General features: G+C 56.9%; 1 protein-coding gene across 9 annotated transcripts in view; it reads left to right on the top strand.

Moving 5' to 3' along the window:
* Positions 1-435: 435 nt before the first annotated feature.
* The window catches only part of LOC107972404 (dual specificity mitogen-activated protein kinase kinase 3), a 35,991-nt gene continuing 20,720 nt past the window's right edge, over positions 436-15,706 (top strand). For 2 of the 9 annotated variants that reach the window (XR_010153245.1, XM_063799689.1), the window contains exon 1: positions 5,867-6,169. Coding sequence is in view for 3 of the 9 variants with exons in the window: in XM_063799690.1 (XP_063655760.1) it covers positions 9,262-9,340 (79 nt within the window). In the remaining 6 variants the exon portion in view is untranslated. Of the gene's footprint in view, positions 580-3,038; positions 3,174-5,833; positions 6,170-6,263; positions 6,580-9,154; positions 9,341-15,706 lie in introns of those variants that run through there. The other 7 variants (XM_063799688.1, XM_024350413.3, XM_063799686.1 and 4 more) reach the window with 7 other exon arrangements.

Raw genomic sequence — 15,706 nt, 5'->3', positions numbered from 1 at the left:
AGGCCTGGCATGCAACAGGTGCCAGTAAGTGTTGTCCCCTTGACTGCCTCCTGCCTGCTGGGCAGGAAGTGCTAAGTTTGAGAACCCTGGGCAGGGAGACACCATGCTGAGGCTCCTTGGACCCCTGGACTGGTGTTGGGGACAGCCACAGGGTTGTTCGTACAACCCTGCAGGGAACCGGGCAGGCCAGACTCAACTGTTCTGTTAGAAGCAGAGCTGGCGGCTTTCCAGAAAGCAGTGAAGGGAGCTCAAGGGGAGTTTGTTTTGCTCGGAAGCAGGGTGTTGCAAAACACTTTAGTGGAAGTGTGGGCAGGAAAAGGCAGGGAAAACTATCTCCATCTGACAGAACAGATTTCAAACAATAGCTCTGCCATTACCAGCGGTATTGGATGCTTCTGGGCACCTCTCTGAGCCTCGATTTTCTCATCTGTTTAGTGGAGATGATGATGATACTAGACACCTCGTTGGGACATTGAAAACTTTCCTCCACTCCGCAAGTATTCACTGAGCACCTACTGTGTGCCGGAGACACTGCAGTGACCAAAGCAAAGGCATTGCCCCCGTGCAGCTTGCATCACAGTGAGTCCATAAGATGCTGTGCTTGGAGGGATTAGCACATAGTAGGAGCTATAAAAATAGGACTTGCTGTTTTGCTAGTGGAGCCAGTCACTTGTGTGAATTCATCTTTTGATATTTGAGAGTGATGATGATTTAAAGAAAGCAGGTGAGCCTCCGTTGAGGTTTCCTTCTCTATATTTCGACTTCAGAACCGGCCCCTGAGTAAAAAAAGCTGCTCAGGAACCACATATTGCTGCCTCCAAGCTTCTCAAGTTTTCACTTTTCCACTACCACCAGCATGGCCTGATGCTGTTCTGGGGAGAACCAGTCACAGGCCCTGCTTTCAAGCAGCAGGAGTCGTATGGGAGAGGCAGACAGGGGCGCAGCCACTGACAGGGCGGGTGAGCCATGGTGAGAGGGGCGGGGGCAGGGGCACTGGGCAGAGCAGTGTCAGGCAGGGCCTCCTGTCCCACCTTCAGAATTGGGCCTCGAAGGAGCGGAGGGAATGTGTCAGGTGGGAAGGTAGGGAAGGGCATTCCTGGCCAAGAGAACAGCCTTTGCAAAGAAAGGTTCAAAGAGGAAAGCTTGAATTCAGAGTGGCTGGACTGGGGGATGTCTGGAGAAGTCACCAGGGGTTGGAGTGTTGGAAGTTCCCCGCCTAGGGAGCCAGGGCAGGACTTAGAACTTGGCCAGCCGTGTTTGGGAAGGCTCTGGCTGCAGTTTGGAAGGCCTGGGGGCAGGCAGCACAGAGAAGAGGAGGCTGGATGGCCGTCAAAGCAGTGAGGGCAGTGGATCCTGTGCTCCTGGGCACTCTAGAGCACTGCCGGGCCCTGGTCACCAGAGGGCGCTGTGGGGCAGCAAGCCGTGGGGGCCCCAGCTGGTGGCAAGGCTATGCATAGATCATGTGCACCGCTGTGCCTGTGGGTTGTGTCTGTGGACGTGACCATGTGGTCCCTCCACATGAACGTACACACTTGTGCACCCCCTTGTGTCATGTGTGTGTGCATGTGTATTTGGGGGTGTGTGGACTTGCACAGGTGTGAAGGGGCACGTGGGAGTGAGTACGTCCAAGGGGGTGTATATAGGTGAGAACAGGGACTCCTCAGCTCCCACCACCCAGCCACATCGGTCTCCTTGTTACTCGCCTACAAGCCATCCACCTCAGGGCCCTTGCACAACTGTTCCCTCTGCCTGGAATGCTTTTCCCCCGGATCTCTTTGTGGGTCCTTCCGTTAAGTCCTTTGGTCTCTGTTTATGTGGCACCTTCCAGGGGGGCTTTTCCTGACTTCCCTCCTTAAAATTATAGCCCCCATGTCCAGACACACACCCTGTCCCCTCCCCTACTTTCCCCCATAGCATTTGTAATAATTTTTTGTTTTTTGAGACAGGGTCTTGTTGCCCGCCAGGCTGGAGTGCAGTGGCATAACCTTGGCTCACTGTAGCCTTGACCTCCTGGGTGCAAGTGATCCTCCCACCTCAGCCTCCTGAGCAGCATGCCACCATACCCAGCCAACTTTTTTTTTTTTTTTGTAGAGACGAGGTTTTGCCATGTTGCCCAGGCTGGTCTCAAACTGCTGGGCTCAAACGATCCACCTGCCTCGGCCTCCCAAAGTGCTGGGACTATAAGTGTGAGCCACCATGCCTGGCCTGACATAATTTGACTTAGGCATTTTGCTTGTCTGGCTCACACACCAGGTCATACCTCCCCAGGGAGTTGTGTCCATCTTGTTCAATGTTGTGTTCTCAGTGCCAGTCACACAGTAAGTGCTCAATGAATATCTGTTGAATGAATGAAGGAGCTGCCCACATCCTGGGTTTGGGTCAGCCTCTCTCTTTTTTTTCCCCCATCAACAGTATTTATTGAGCATTTACAGTGTACTAGGCACAATAGAACATACAGAAAACATTGTCCCTGCCCTTGAGGAGCTTACATTTTAAAAGAAAAAATACACCTCTTTTAAAATGGCATTTTTGTTTGGTGTTTTCTGCAAAGTACTGAGGAAATATTTTGTAAAGTGATGCTTTGGGTATAACTTAGCCCCATCATTATTTAGAGAATAGAGGAAGAAGAAAGAGGAAGGATTTTAAAGGCAGACAATGACAGACCATTCAGGATAGGTAGGGTTTTAAAGGGAGATAAACACAGTCTCATCGACTAAGGAGAGATTTGCTGCAGTAAATAGGATGAGGGAAATAGTGTGTGGGATGCAAGCAAAGGAAGCAGGGTGCCTTAGACACTGAGTGGAGCCAGAAAGATCATGCGGCCTTTTTCCAAGTACATGGCCACCAAGTAGGAATGGTTGGTGACAAGACAGAAGGCTAAAAAAGGAAGGTAATCTTGTGCACCTGACAACTAGAAAGAATAAAGGATCAAAATCGAAGGCAGGCTATAACAGTATCAAGAAATTCTTAAAAACCAAAAAGTGATTTGGAAGCACAAAACTTATAGTTAATGCTATTGAGTCAGCCTCTCTTTACAGCCTTCTGTCACCCCAGGTCCTGCCCACCTCAGATCATGCTTGTATCCTGACTTTGGCCACAATCCTTCCCATCCAGAGACTCAGTTTCCTGCATCCACAGAGAGCAGGTTTGGGACTTTTCTCCTAGGAATCAAGGTAAGAGGCAGCCTCTTGTGACCCATGTCAAACATTTATTCTGCTTTCTGCATGGTCATGGAGTTCCCCAATCTGACTGTGCCACTTGCAGACAGAAAGAAATCAAGAGATGTCACTATAGCAAGCCAGCAAGAGACCTTTGTCTCTGATGGTCCTTGATGGTACTTCTTGAGCTCCAGTGGTGCAGCTGTGCATCCCAGTCTGGCCCTCACCTGGTCCTCATGTGTGGCCCTTTTTACATCTCCAACCCATTGCCTCTGCTGTTCCTTTCCAGGGATGCTCTTCTTGCTTCTCTGCCTGGTAAGCTCCTACTGGTCCTTAAAAGTCCAGTCTCAAAATCACCTCCTCTGAGAGGCCTTCCTTATCCCCACCCAGATGGAGATGGCTGCATCACCCAGGCACCCTCCTGGGACTTTTGCTCATGCATCTATTTATAGCACTCACATGGAGTTTTGTGATTCCTGAGCTGTTTATCGGGCTCCTGACTAATCCACAAACTCCTTGTATGCGAGGGCCTGTCTGAGTCATCTGGCTGCCAAGGAGGTTGGCACGGGACTGGAGTCGCTTCACCCTGGTCTGTGGATGCTTTCCTCCTTCCTTTTTTCATTCCTCAAATATTTATCAGGCACCTACTATGTGCCTGGTTCTGGGCTGTGCATTGGGAACACAGCAGGGAATGAGGCTCAGATGGTCTGGAGGGAGAGCTGTGTTAAAAACTGAGTCAGTAACAAAGACATCAGCAGCATAAGTGTTGTGCCTCAGTCTGGGGACCATGATGAGAAGGCCTCTTAGGGGTGTTCATTTAGGAAGCGGTCTGAGGGATGAGAGGGAACCAGCCCCAGGAGGCTTGAGTGGAGCAATGTTCTGGGCAGGAGCAGCAAGGGTGAAGCTGCTGCGGCAGGACCATCCCTGGCACATTTGAGGGGCAATACTGAGACTCTTGAACATCCCAAGGAGCAGAGTGCACAAGGCGGAGTGTGGCCTTGTGCAGAAGTCAAGGCTGTTGGCCGGTGCCTGAACCCAGAAAACTCGCTGGACTAGCCTTGCAGTACTGGTAGAAAGGAAGCTGCTCCTGGATGCCCATTTTACAGACGGATAAGCACAGGTCACCAGGGATGATATGGCAAGGATGGAGGCAGCCCACAGTGTTTTCGAACTCACAGTTCCTGGGCACCTAGTGAGTGCCAGGCCCTAGGCCAGGTGTTTCCACTCCTGAACTCATGAAACGCTTTCAGAGACCTTATTGTCCCCATGGGATAGGTAAACTGAGGCACAGAGCTGCTCAGTGACTTCTTTAAGGTCATCCAGCTAGTAAGTGGAGGAATTGGTATTGGAACCCATACCTATCTGAGCCCCAGACTCATGATTTTCCGTCCCACTGCCTGGGAAGGGTGAACAGGAGACGCAGGAAGAGAATGGTGATGGCTGCAAGGCTTCCCTCTTATCTCATGTGGCTCCCCACTCTGTGCATGGGGCCCTGCATCACCCCCACTTTACACCTGGGCAAGCAGAGGTCAGGCCCGGCCTCAAGCCTTTCTAGCAGGTGGTGGAATCCGCTTCCCTCACGTGAGGTCCCTGACAGGGTACACACTCATGTCTGCCTGGAGGCCAGGGGCTGACCCCTTGACCTTTGCCTGGTACATTCTGCCTTCACTAGCCCTGGCTTTACATCCAGAGTCATCTGTTCCCAGCGCCAGATTGGTCAGCGGTTCCTGAAATCCCCCGAGGTTCCGTGTGGGAGCAGAGGGAGGACTGGCCCATCCAGCCATTATGCAGATGGGCAGACTGAGATCCTAGGAGGAGAGGAGAGAATGAAGGTCCAGGAGAGAGCCAGGATGGGGCCTCGGGGCTCGCGGGATAAAATGCACCGCATGCCGCCTCACTCCCTCTGAGACACAGTTTCCCCCTGTGTAGAACAGGGGCAGCAGTAACCAGCCACGAAAACTCCTCGTGCTGCCTCGTCACCGGGCATCGCTGAGCTCACCACCGACCCCGCGCCCTGGCTGGGCGCCTGGAGCGCGGGCGCGGGCGACGTTTGCTGGCGCCAGGCCCTCAGTGCGTGTTAGCGAGCAGCGCCGGGAGATGGCTGTCACCGCCGCCCGCTCACAGATGCGTAGACTGAGGCTCAGGTGTCACCACCTGACCAAGGCTAGTTCCGCTACAAAGCTGCCGACTCGGATCCGAACCCGGGTCCAATTTACAGAAAAGGAAACTGAGGCCCAGAGACACCAGGGAGCTTGCTAGGGTGAGGCAGCTGCAGGTTCAGAGAGCCAGGAGGCAGCCCAGCAGCGCACTTTTAACCCCCGCCCACCTCGGCAGGCCCAGCCGTGCCACCTTTAGGGATCTCGGGTTTTTTCCAGACGACGCACCCAGGAGAACGCGCCCGCGCATCGCACCCGCCGGGGCTGCGGGTCTGGGGGTGCCGGGCTGGGCCTGGCGCCTGCAGGGAGCAGCGGGCTCAGTGGGTCCCGGGAGTGGGTGGGGCTTGCGTGTTGACGGGCAGCGCGAGGGGCGCGGCTTTAGTCCAGGGGGCGGAGCCTGACCGGACCTGGGTTTTTCGGGCGGCTGGCGGACTTGACAGAGAGCGGGAGGGGCCCGGATCCTGGGCCTACGGAGGGTGGGGCGTGTGCTTGACAGGCAGGGACAGGCCGGCGTCTGATAGGCAGGGGACGGGCCTTGGAAACGAAAGGACCAATCGGGCACGCAGGGGCGGGGCCTGAGTCAGCGCAGTTCGGCCGGGGTCTCCCCGGCGCTGCCCAGTCTGTCTCCGGCGCCGCCCGTCGCGGACTCGTCCTTGCTGCAGTCGCCGCCGCAGTCGCCGCCGCCGCCGCCGCTGCTCCTCCGCCTGGCCTGGGCCGTCTGCCCGCAGCCATGAGCGTGCTCGGCCCCGGTGGAGCCCGCAGTCCTCTAGATTAGTCTCCACCGCCGTCCAGGACCCACTTGCAGCATGGAGTCGCCCGCCTCGAGCCAGCCCGCCAGCATGCCCCAGTCCAAAGGTAGGCGCTCCCGGCCGGGACCTCGGCCTGACCCCGCGCCCAATCTGGGGCCGGGCTGCAAACCCCGACCTTTCTTTGGTCCCACCCCATCCTGTTCTCGATCTGGCAGCGGCGTCCGGTCCCGGAACCCCTTCCTGTTCGGGGTCCCGGGACCGGCCCCCGCCTGGGCCCTCACCTGGACCCCTTCCTGTTCGGGGTCCCGGGACCGGCCCCCGCCTGGGCCCTCACCTGGACCCCCACGTTAGGCCTTGGGACTGCACTCAGGCCCGAGATCACCCAGGCTGGACCCAGACTAGGACTTTGTTCTGCTCACCCCTTCCAAGTCAGGAGCCTCATTCTGACCTCATTTGGGCCTTATGGCTGCAGCCTGGACATGAACTCTCCCAGTCTTCTCCCTCAGCGGGACCCAGGTGAGATTCACACTGGCCTTCACCTGGGTCCTTGGGCAGCACCCAGTCCCATTTCCAGCTTCGGGTCCCAGGGCAGTATCCAGGTTGGGATTTAACTTGAGTCTCCATCTGGGCCCCAGAGTGCTCCTGTTGTTGCGGACCTCACTGTACCCCCTATGCGGGTGCTCTGGCTACACCCCAGCTCGGAACTCCCCGTCCTTCTCTTCCCCAGCTCTTCTTATCCTTATAGGCCCTATGTTGCCCCTTCCCTGGCTGGCCTGCACCCTGTCCTGCAGCCCTGTGCTCCCAGGAACCTTCCTTGTCCTCCCACCCCTCCCTAAGGTACAGCCCCCTCTCTACCGGCCTCTCTCTGTCTTGAGTTGCAAGCTTCTCCCTGCACTTGGGGTTCTCACCCCATCTTATTCCTGTCCTGGCTGCCTGGGATCTGGGCCAGCCGCCAGGCCAGGGTGCTGGCTGTGCAAGGGATTTGCTCTTCTCCAAGTAGCTGGCCTTCCTGGAAATTTTTGTGAGGTGGCAGCAGCAGGATTTGTCATGCGGAGGGGGAAGGATGAAACTCGGAGGGCAAAAGGGGAATTTTTTTTTTTCAGGAAGAGGAAAGGATGTTTTTGGTGCGTCGGAGTTTCAGTAGGCTGGGTTGTGCGAGAGATTTCCAAACCGGACATAGCCGTAATGAATGGGCTGCCTCCTGGCTTTCTGAACCTGCAGCTGCTTCACCCCAGCAAGCTCCCTGGTATCTCTGGGCCTCAGTTTCCTTTTCTGTAAATTGGAAGTAATCGCACCTGCTTCTGTGGACGTGGGAGTGTGGTGTGGGGTGGTGAATACTAAAGAGCTCTGAGGCGTTCACTCAGCGTAGCACCTGGCGCAGAGCCGGTGCTCACCAGGGGACACTGGCTGCACACATCTCGCTATTGTTTCCATTCTTCTTGCTGGAAAGGCCTCCACTGCTGGAAGTGCAGCCGCAGAGTGAGCAGGAGGAAGCACCTAGCAGCGGGCACCTAGTGGGCACCTCATCAGGGGTCAGCCGCTCTACTGTTCTGGAGGGTGCAGGCCAGTGGGAGCCCTATGGGGGCCTGGGGAGGGCATGGGCTCTTCCTGGCCCCTGCTGCTGGCTGCTATGGTGGCTGGAGCTGGGTGGGCTGGATAATTATGCCTTACATAAGTGGGAGGCCGGATCCCTGACCATTGCCCAACCACTGTGAGTAACTCGGGAGGCACTCGACGGGGGAGGTGTCTGGGGAGGGACTTGCACTGCACAGACCTCGTGGAGCTTGGGAACCAGGAAATCAGACACTTCTCCACTCTGGAGAGCTCGGGGAAGGGTAGGAAGCACTGTTTGTTTTGGAGGCTTTTTAGCTCTCCAGGCAGAGAATGCCTCATCAAAATAAAAGTTCCAGTTGCAGAGTTGTGAAAGGAGAGGGGTCATAGATGCAGTGAGAACGCTGTGAGAGGGCCAAAATGAACTTCTAGATGTGGACCCAGGTCCTAGATGAGGTTGAGGGGGCTGGATGGAGGGTCAGGGACCTCCCTCAGGCCCAGGGACTCTGTAGTCTCTTTGGGGTCTGGGGAAGGTTGTGGTGGCAGAGCCACAATGCCCTTCACCAAAAACCCTATGAGCTCCTTCTTTTTTTTCATGTGCCATGCATTTTCTCATTTATTCCTCATAGCCCCATTTACTGATAAGGAAACTGAGGCATTAAGTGCCTTGCCTGAGGCCACACAACTGTGACAGGCGGAGCTAGGGTTCCCCCTAGGACTGTGTTTCCACAGTGGCCTTCCCCATGCTCCCCTATGTGCCCCTCCCATGCTGGATGCCTGAGCTGAGCTGGTGGGGTGTCCCCACCCCTGGCCTTGCTCAGAGCATGTGCAGTGGGCCTGTCCTCATGGCCATGTCGGACCTAGAGGACAGACTGAGGCAGAGGTGATGCCTCTCCTGTGCACAGCGCTTTACACTGGGCCTGTTGCATACTCGCTGCAAAATCCCACTCATTTGACAGATGCAGAACTCAGCTTGGAGGAGTGGCCGGACTGCCCCCATAGGTGGAGAGCCTCACTCTGTGCCCACCCCATCCTGGGCACTGGGCCTCCCAGCACTGATCCCTTCTCCACCTTCTCAAAGGAATTTGAACAAAGCAGGGAGTGGCTGGCGCTTGACCTTACTGGAGCTTTACCTTTGAGCTTCCTGCCTGGCAGCAGGTGCCCTGCACTGTTCTCCATGCCATGGGCCTGGGGAGTTTTCTATGAGTGTGTGAGGCCCTCAGGCCCACAGCTCTGCTGGTTTTCCCCTGGCCTCCTTGCCCACATGGCCATCTCTGGCTGGGGTTAGAGGCCAAGTGGCTGGCGCTGGGGCCAGTGGGTGGGGGCATGTGTGCAAGCCACATTTGTCCTTGGAGGGTACCACATGTGTCCTGTTGTCGTTCAGAACATGGGTTCTGCCCCTTCTGCCCTAAGAGTGCCACCTGTGGGGGCACTTCATGGCTAATCTTCACACAGCTTGGACTGTGGCTGTAGGACTCCTGACTGCCCGATGGTGACACTGAGGTTTCATAGAGCACTGTTGTATCCTAGCCCTGCCTGCTGTGGCCACCCCCCCAACCCCTGGCTGTCGGAAAGACTGGAGGTGGCACCTCGGGGACTTCCCCCACCCCTCTTGTGACGCACAGGAAACTCTCTGTCAGCCAACCCATGGCCCAGCGCCCAAAGGGAGCAAAGTTCTCAGTTGGCCCGTGTGAGGAGAAGGCCGGGGCAGCGGAGGCTTCCGGCGGTGAGTCAGCGGGCACTGGGTGCTGACTCACCCGCTGGGCATGCCAGCCGGCTGCCTACAGCTTAAAGGGGCGATGCCTGCCAGCCTGGTGGGTGGGGAGGGGGTTACGTGTCCTGCAGGTGGCACCTAGCCCTGAGCTGGGGCACTGGAGGTGGCCCCTTCCTGGGCCTCGGACTGGGCTGGGAACCCCTGGGCAGGCCCTCTGTGCCCCACCCAGGAACTTCCTCTATTAGGCAAGGGGCTCTGCTTCCTCTTGCTCACAGAGCAGGAGCAGGTGGCAGTGACTGTTTACCACCCTTGGCCCAGGGGACACCTCAGGTTCAGCTGTGCAGCTGGGACTCAGGGAGGGTGAGGAGCAGAGGTGGTGCAGGGTCGGCTGGGGTGGGACCCGGCCTGAGCTCCTGGAAGACGGTGATGTGGAGAGGCTAAGACCTCAGTTTCCAGAGCCTGACTGCCTGGGTCCAAACCCCAGCTCTGTCCCTTTTGCGATGTGACGTGGGACAAGTTGCATCTGGTCCACTCTCTGAACTCTGTAAATGATTTCTGTCCCCTGGGCATGGCCCAGCTCTCAGAGGAGAAGCTTCCATTTCCTCATCTGCAGACTGAGAATGGGGACCCTGCTTGTCTGGATGTAGACAGTTCCATTCCACACTTGCTAAGTGTCAGGCACAAGTCATAGTGAGACTGCCCTCTGCCTGCAGAGAACCCAGCCGAGGCATGCCTCTGTCAGGCAGGAAGCCGGGGGGCCTGGGCTCTGCTGGGATGGCCCTGGGTTCGAATCCTGGCTCCACTACTTCCTTACCTGGGCAAGTCTTGTGCCCTCTTTAGCCCTCAGTCTCCTCTTCTGTAAAGTGGGAGTAAACATGCTCCCTTGCAGGGTAGTGGTCGAGATTGAAGATAGCATTTGTTAAGTGAATGGCACCTGTTATTATTTTATTATTGTTACTTTTGTGGGTGTAGTTCATTGGTAGGTGGATAAACAGTAGCAGGGCTTCGTGACAATGGGCTCGTAGGCGCTGTGACATGAGGCCTCTTGGCTGTAGGGTCCTTTCACGCAGGCCAGAATTTACCAGGCTTTAGGGCCTCTTAACCCACTGGTCCCCAACGTGGGGCTGGGGACTGCCCCTGGCCTCCTGGGCCTCCCTTGGGAGGGTGAGTGGGGAACAGAGAGCTGGGGCCTGCTCCTGCAGGCCTGCCCTGCCCCTGGCTTTGGCATGCAGCATTAACAGGACGAATATGGGGAAGGTGGGGTGGGACTGGGAATTAGGACTCAGGCCCCTGGGCCAGCCCGGGAAGCAAGAGGGCCTGGGGTCATGGTTCTAGGGGCTCGGTCCTGAGTCAGGGGTGTTGGGGGGTGGTGGGCCAAGCTGAGGGGAGCAACTGGGTGCCAGTGTCTTGGGAGGGTCCCAGAGGAGGGCTGCTGGGCAGCAGCATGGAGGACACCGCATTGTGGCAGGGCCCCACGACTGATGCCCACATGCCGTCCACGCCTGCCCTTGTCCGTGCCTCCTGGCGCTGCCCACCTCCATCAGGCCTGTGTGCCCAGTGGCTTCTGCAGATGCCTCCCCGAAGCAGTGGCCCTGGAAACCTCAAACAGCCTCATGCCAGGGGCATGAAGGCCATACAGGGCCAGGGGAGGCAGAAGCAGTTTGTTGGGCCCCTTGCAGCTTCCAGATACCAAGCCTGACTGCGGCAGCTCCAGAGAGGGCCCCAGACTTTCTTCCCCTGACCCCAGTCCTGGGCACATGTCCTTGTCACCTCCCTGCCCTGCACTCCAGGGCCACCTTCCCTGGTTTCTCTGGGGAGGCCATGTCCAGCTGCCCCTCTCCCAGCTGGTCCCCTGCCCAGGGTGGCCGGCACCACCTCCTGCCGTGTGGCCCATGGCCGGGATTGCACCTAGCTCTGCTGACACCTCCTGGCGGCTATATCGAGTGCCCTGACTGTCCTTGCCTGCATCACTGTGCTGATGCCCCCAAGGGCTTCCAAGGCCCGTCCCAAGGTTTGCATGTGCCAGTGTGTGTGGTGATGCGGTGACAGGCCAGGGGGCTGCCTCACTGGGGCAGGGCTGCGAGGGGCTGTGGATGCCAGCGGTGTGTTCAGACCTAATCAGGAGGTGTGTGGGGGCTGGGGAGCACTGCTGCCTGGGAGGGTTGCTTTGGCGGTGTCAGTTGGTAGCTGAGGCACACGTTGGAGGCCTGCCCAGGATGGCTCTGGGTATGGGGATGGAGACAGCTCCCATCCCCTTGTCATTCTGCTCTTGCCTGGCTTAGCCTTCTGGTCAACCCATAGCCTCCTGCCGTTGGCATGGCACACTGCATCCCGGATGGCTGGGGCAGACCCCAGGGTGGCGTGGGCAGACACTCATTGGGAAAGTCTGCAGGGACTTCCAGGTGGCAGGGCTGGTTCTAGGCCAGCTCCCTACCTACCTCTCAGGGCTGCTGTTGAGGGTGAATGAGACCTGGCAAGTCCAGGGAGTCCCTAGGTACCAGTCAGCGCTGAATTTGAACCTGATGTCTGTGCTAGCATTTCCATCACCAAGAACCCAGTTTTTGGTATGTCTCATCATCAATCCCATGCTTTGTAAGATTTTAATAGTAATGATAAATCCCGGCCTTTGGGATGCCGAGACAGGAGGATCATTTGAGGGCAGGAGTTCACAACCAGCCTGGGCAACATAGGGAGAGCTCATCTCTACAAAAAACATAAAAGATTAGCTGGGCATGGTGGCACACATCTGTAGTCCCAGCTACTCAGGAGGCAGAGGTGGGAGGATCGTTTGTGCCTGGGAGGTTGAGGCTGCAATGAGTGCCACAGCACTCCAGCCTGGGTGACAGAGTGAGACCCTGTCTCTTTAAAAAAAAATAGAAGTAGGCCAGGCACGGTGGCTCACGCCTGTAATCCCAGCACTTTGGGAGGCCGAGGCGGGTGGATCATGAGGTCAGGAGCTCGAGACCATCCTGTCTAACACGGTAAAACCCTGTCTCTACTAAAAACACACAAAAAATTAACCGGGCATGGTGGCAGGTGCCTGTAGTCCCAGCTACTCGGGAGGCTGAGGCAGGAGAATGGCGTGAACCCGGGAGGCGGAGCTTGCAGTGAGCCGAGATCGCACCACTGCACTCCAGCCTGGGCAATAGAGAGAGAATCGTCTCAAAAATAAATACAATACAATACAATACAATACAATACAATACAATACAATACAATCAATACAATACAATACAATACAATACAATACAATACAATACAATACAATACGTACTGATAACAGTGAAGCACAGATGGCGTTTGTTCAGGTTTGTTTTCCGTTCTGCAGGAGCAGCAGCACTGGCCTGTCGACAGTGCAGGTGGCTGGCAATGGCCTTGCTGACCTCGAGCCGGGCCCACGTGGGGACCTTTGGAGCACAGCCTACGATCCTGGTGCAAGGAATGTCCCATTCTTCTGATGCTCTGGGAGGGCTGAGCATCACTTGTAGGTCCCCCTGCCCTGTCATGGCCTCTTAAAGCCTGAGCATGGGGCCTGCCCCACAGTGTGGGAGCCTGGGGCCAGAGTCCCACCGATCTGACCCCTTTTGTGCTGGGGATTTTGTGTGCATGGACTTGTTTAGTCTTCACGGCTACCCAGCAACCTGGGTGTGTTGTCATCACCCCCATCTTAGGAGTGAGTAAACTGAGGCCTGGTGGGACAGTGACCTGCTCAAGGTCACGAAGGACTGTCCTGGGAGCATGGCTTTGTCTTTACAACTCCGGACCCTTGCTCATCCTTTCCCAGAGGTCATGGCCCCTTCACCCATTCATAGGACGTCAAAGGAGGAAACCGAGGCTTGCACAGAGAGGGAGTGCGGCTCGCCCCCAGGCTGGCATGGGCTGACGCTGTGGTGGTTTCTCCACTGAGGTGCGGGGAAGGCAGGAGCTAGGACCCAGGCTGGGGGCCTGACTCTGCTGCTGCCCTGGTGTGTCACCTCAGGCGTGTCCTGGGGCCCCTGGTGTCAGCATCTGCACTGGACAGTCTCTGGGGCACCCTCCAGCCCGAGCAGCCTGCTGTGGGGGCTGTACTGTGCTCAGTGAGCCTGGCTGCCCCTTCAGACAGAGCAGAGTGCTGGGGCTGGCTTCAAGCAGGCCTCTTTGTTTCTTCTTTTCTTTAAATTGCCTGCACTTGAGTAGCCTTTATCACACAGTGCAGGAATCTCAAAGGGATAAAAAGGCAGTCTCTTGTTTCTCCTCGGAATACTCTGCAGACTCAAGCATTTTTTTTTCCTTCTTCTTCTCTTTTGTTTTTCTTTTTTTTGAGACAGGGTCTTGCTCTGTTGCCCAGTGGCACAGTCATGGCTCACCACAGCTCAGACGATCCTCCCACCTCAGCCTCCCAGGTAACTGGGACTACAGGCACGCACCACCACGCCCACTACATTTTTGTTTTGTTTTATTTTTTGTAGAGACAGGATTTTGTCATGTTGCCCAGGCTAGTATTGAACTCCTGGGCTCAAGTAATCCACCCACCTTGGCCTCCCAAAGTGCTGGGATTACAGGCATGTGCTAATTTTTGTATTTTTAGTAGAGACAGGGTTTCACCATGTTGGCCAGGCTGGTCTCAAACTCCTGACCTCAAGTAATCCTTCTGCCTTGGCCTCCCAAGTGCTGGGATTATAGGCATGAACCACCTCACATGGTCTGACCGGCATTTTCTTTCTCACACTGCTGTACTCCTGCTGCTCTTGGCTCTTCCTGTCCCTGGGAGGCCACTCCTCGCATCCTGCTGAGGACCTGCAGGATCCTCACCAATTCCATGTGCCAGCCTTTTGATTCTATAAACCCTGGGCCTCAGTTTCCCCATCTGCAGCATGGAGATCACATTAGTACCTGCCTCAAGGGGTTGCTGAGAGGATCAAATGAGATGTAATGAAAGTAATTTGCATAGGCCAGGCACGCGGAGGACACCTCAGGACACCCCAGCACATAGTAGGTATTCACTAAATGTTAGTGGGTGTTGTAGTGTGGGGGTAAGCTGCTCAACGTGGAATTTCTGGATGCAGAAGAATGGGCATTTTGATGGCCATGGGGCATGGAGGACCCAGACCAGTGAGGTCTGGCCATGGGAGGCCAGGCCGCACCCTGATGCCCGCAGCCACCTGCCGTGGGCCCCCTGTCTTTCCACATGCCTTGTGCCCCAGCCACTCTGCCCAGGGTCCTCCCGTGTTGCCTCCTTCCCTCTCCAGCGAGGCCCGTGCCTCTGGCCCTTCCCTACGTCCTTCCCTCCAAAGCACAAGTGGTTCCATGTTACAGGCGGGCCATGGTTGTCTCTGCTGGGCTGTTGGCATTGGGCAGGAGGACGCTCTGGCAGCCATGGTTGCCCCTGTGCAGCTGAGCATCTGGCCTCCCCCCCAGATGTTAGGGGTGCTCCCGAGCCATGCTGGTCTGGAGCATCACCGGGGAGGGGGTGCTGCCAGGTAGATAGTCTGGGGGTCCCCAGTTCTCTGCAGGTGAGGAAGTCCCTGTAGGGTAGAGAGGTGGGGAGGGTGTGAGGGCCTGGAGGCCAGGCCCTGGCCAGGTGGCCTTGCACAGCCGGGCAGAGGCAGGGCAGGGCTGTGGAGGGCAGAGCCTTGGTCACTCCTCCTCACCCTAGCCTGCTGCACACCTACAAGGTGAGGATAGAGAAGGTAGGGCCTGCAGTGGCCGTGTATGAGGCCAGATGGCACAGCCTGGGCCTGGCATGGAGCAGGCACTTGGTTAGATGGGAGAACCTTCCCCTTGTCCTGCATCCTCTCCAGAGCCCAGGACAGGGCCCCCAGAACCTCAGGGCAAGGGGCCCTGCCTGAAGGTGCATGGCCACCCCCTGCTGCCCACAGGTGCTTGGCAGTGGTGCCTGCAGCACCTCAGGACCTCTGATGGCACCTGTCCTGGGGAGAGGGGCCAGTGTCTGGCAGGTCACAGCCAAACACATCCATCCACACTGTCGAGGTACATCTGCCCACGCAAAAGCCTGTGCCCACTTCTCGGGGCCTCAGTTTCCCCCGTGCCATGGAGCGCATTGGCCTTGTTGCTGTCCCTCTGAGGGACCCTGCGGAATAGAGGTGGCCTGGGGCAGGGCGGCGCCTCTTACTTCTCACATCTCCCAGCCCTTGTGGCTCCTTCCCTGGCAGGCCCAGAACTTCTGCAGTAGAACAGGGACCTCCTGGAACATCCGGAAGTCAGGTGAGGGCAGTGAACTAGGAGCAGGGATTACTTCTGTCGTCAGAAACCTGGTGATGCTCCTGCACGTGGCATGGTGTGGGGCTGACTTTATGAGTGGAGGCGGAGCAGGGGCTGCAAGGAGGGGTTGTCATCTTGCCCCTGTGGGTGACCCTTAGAGGGTCACACAGCTTGGTC

This window comes from Pan troglodytes, chromosome 19 (assembly GCF_028858775.2).
Source record: "Pan troglodytes isolate AG18354 chromosome 19, NHGRI_mPanTro3-v2.0_pri, whole genome shotgun sequence".
In the NCBI taxonomy this organism is placed as follows: domain Eukaryota; kingdom Metazoa; phylum Chordata; class Mammalia; order Primates; family Hominidae; genus Pan; species Pan troglodytes.
This window is presented reverse-complemented; position numbering and strand designations above follow the sequence as displayed.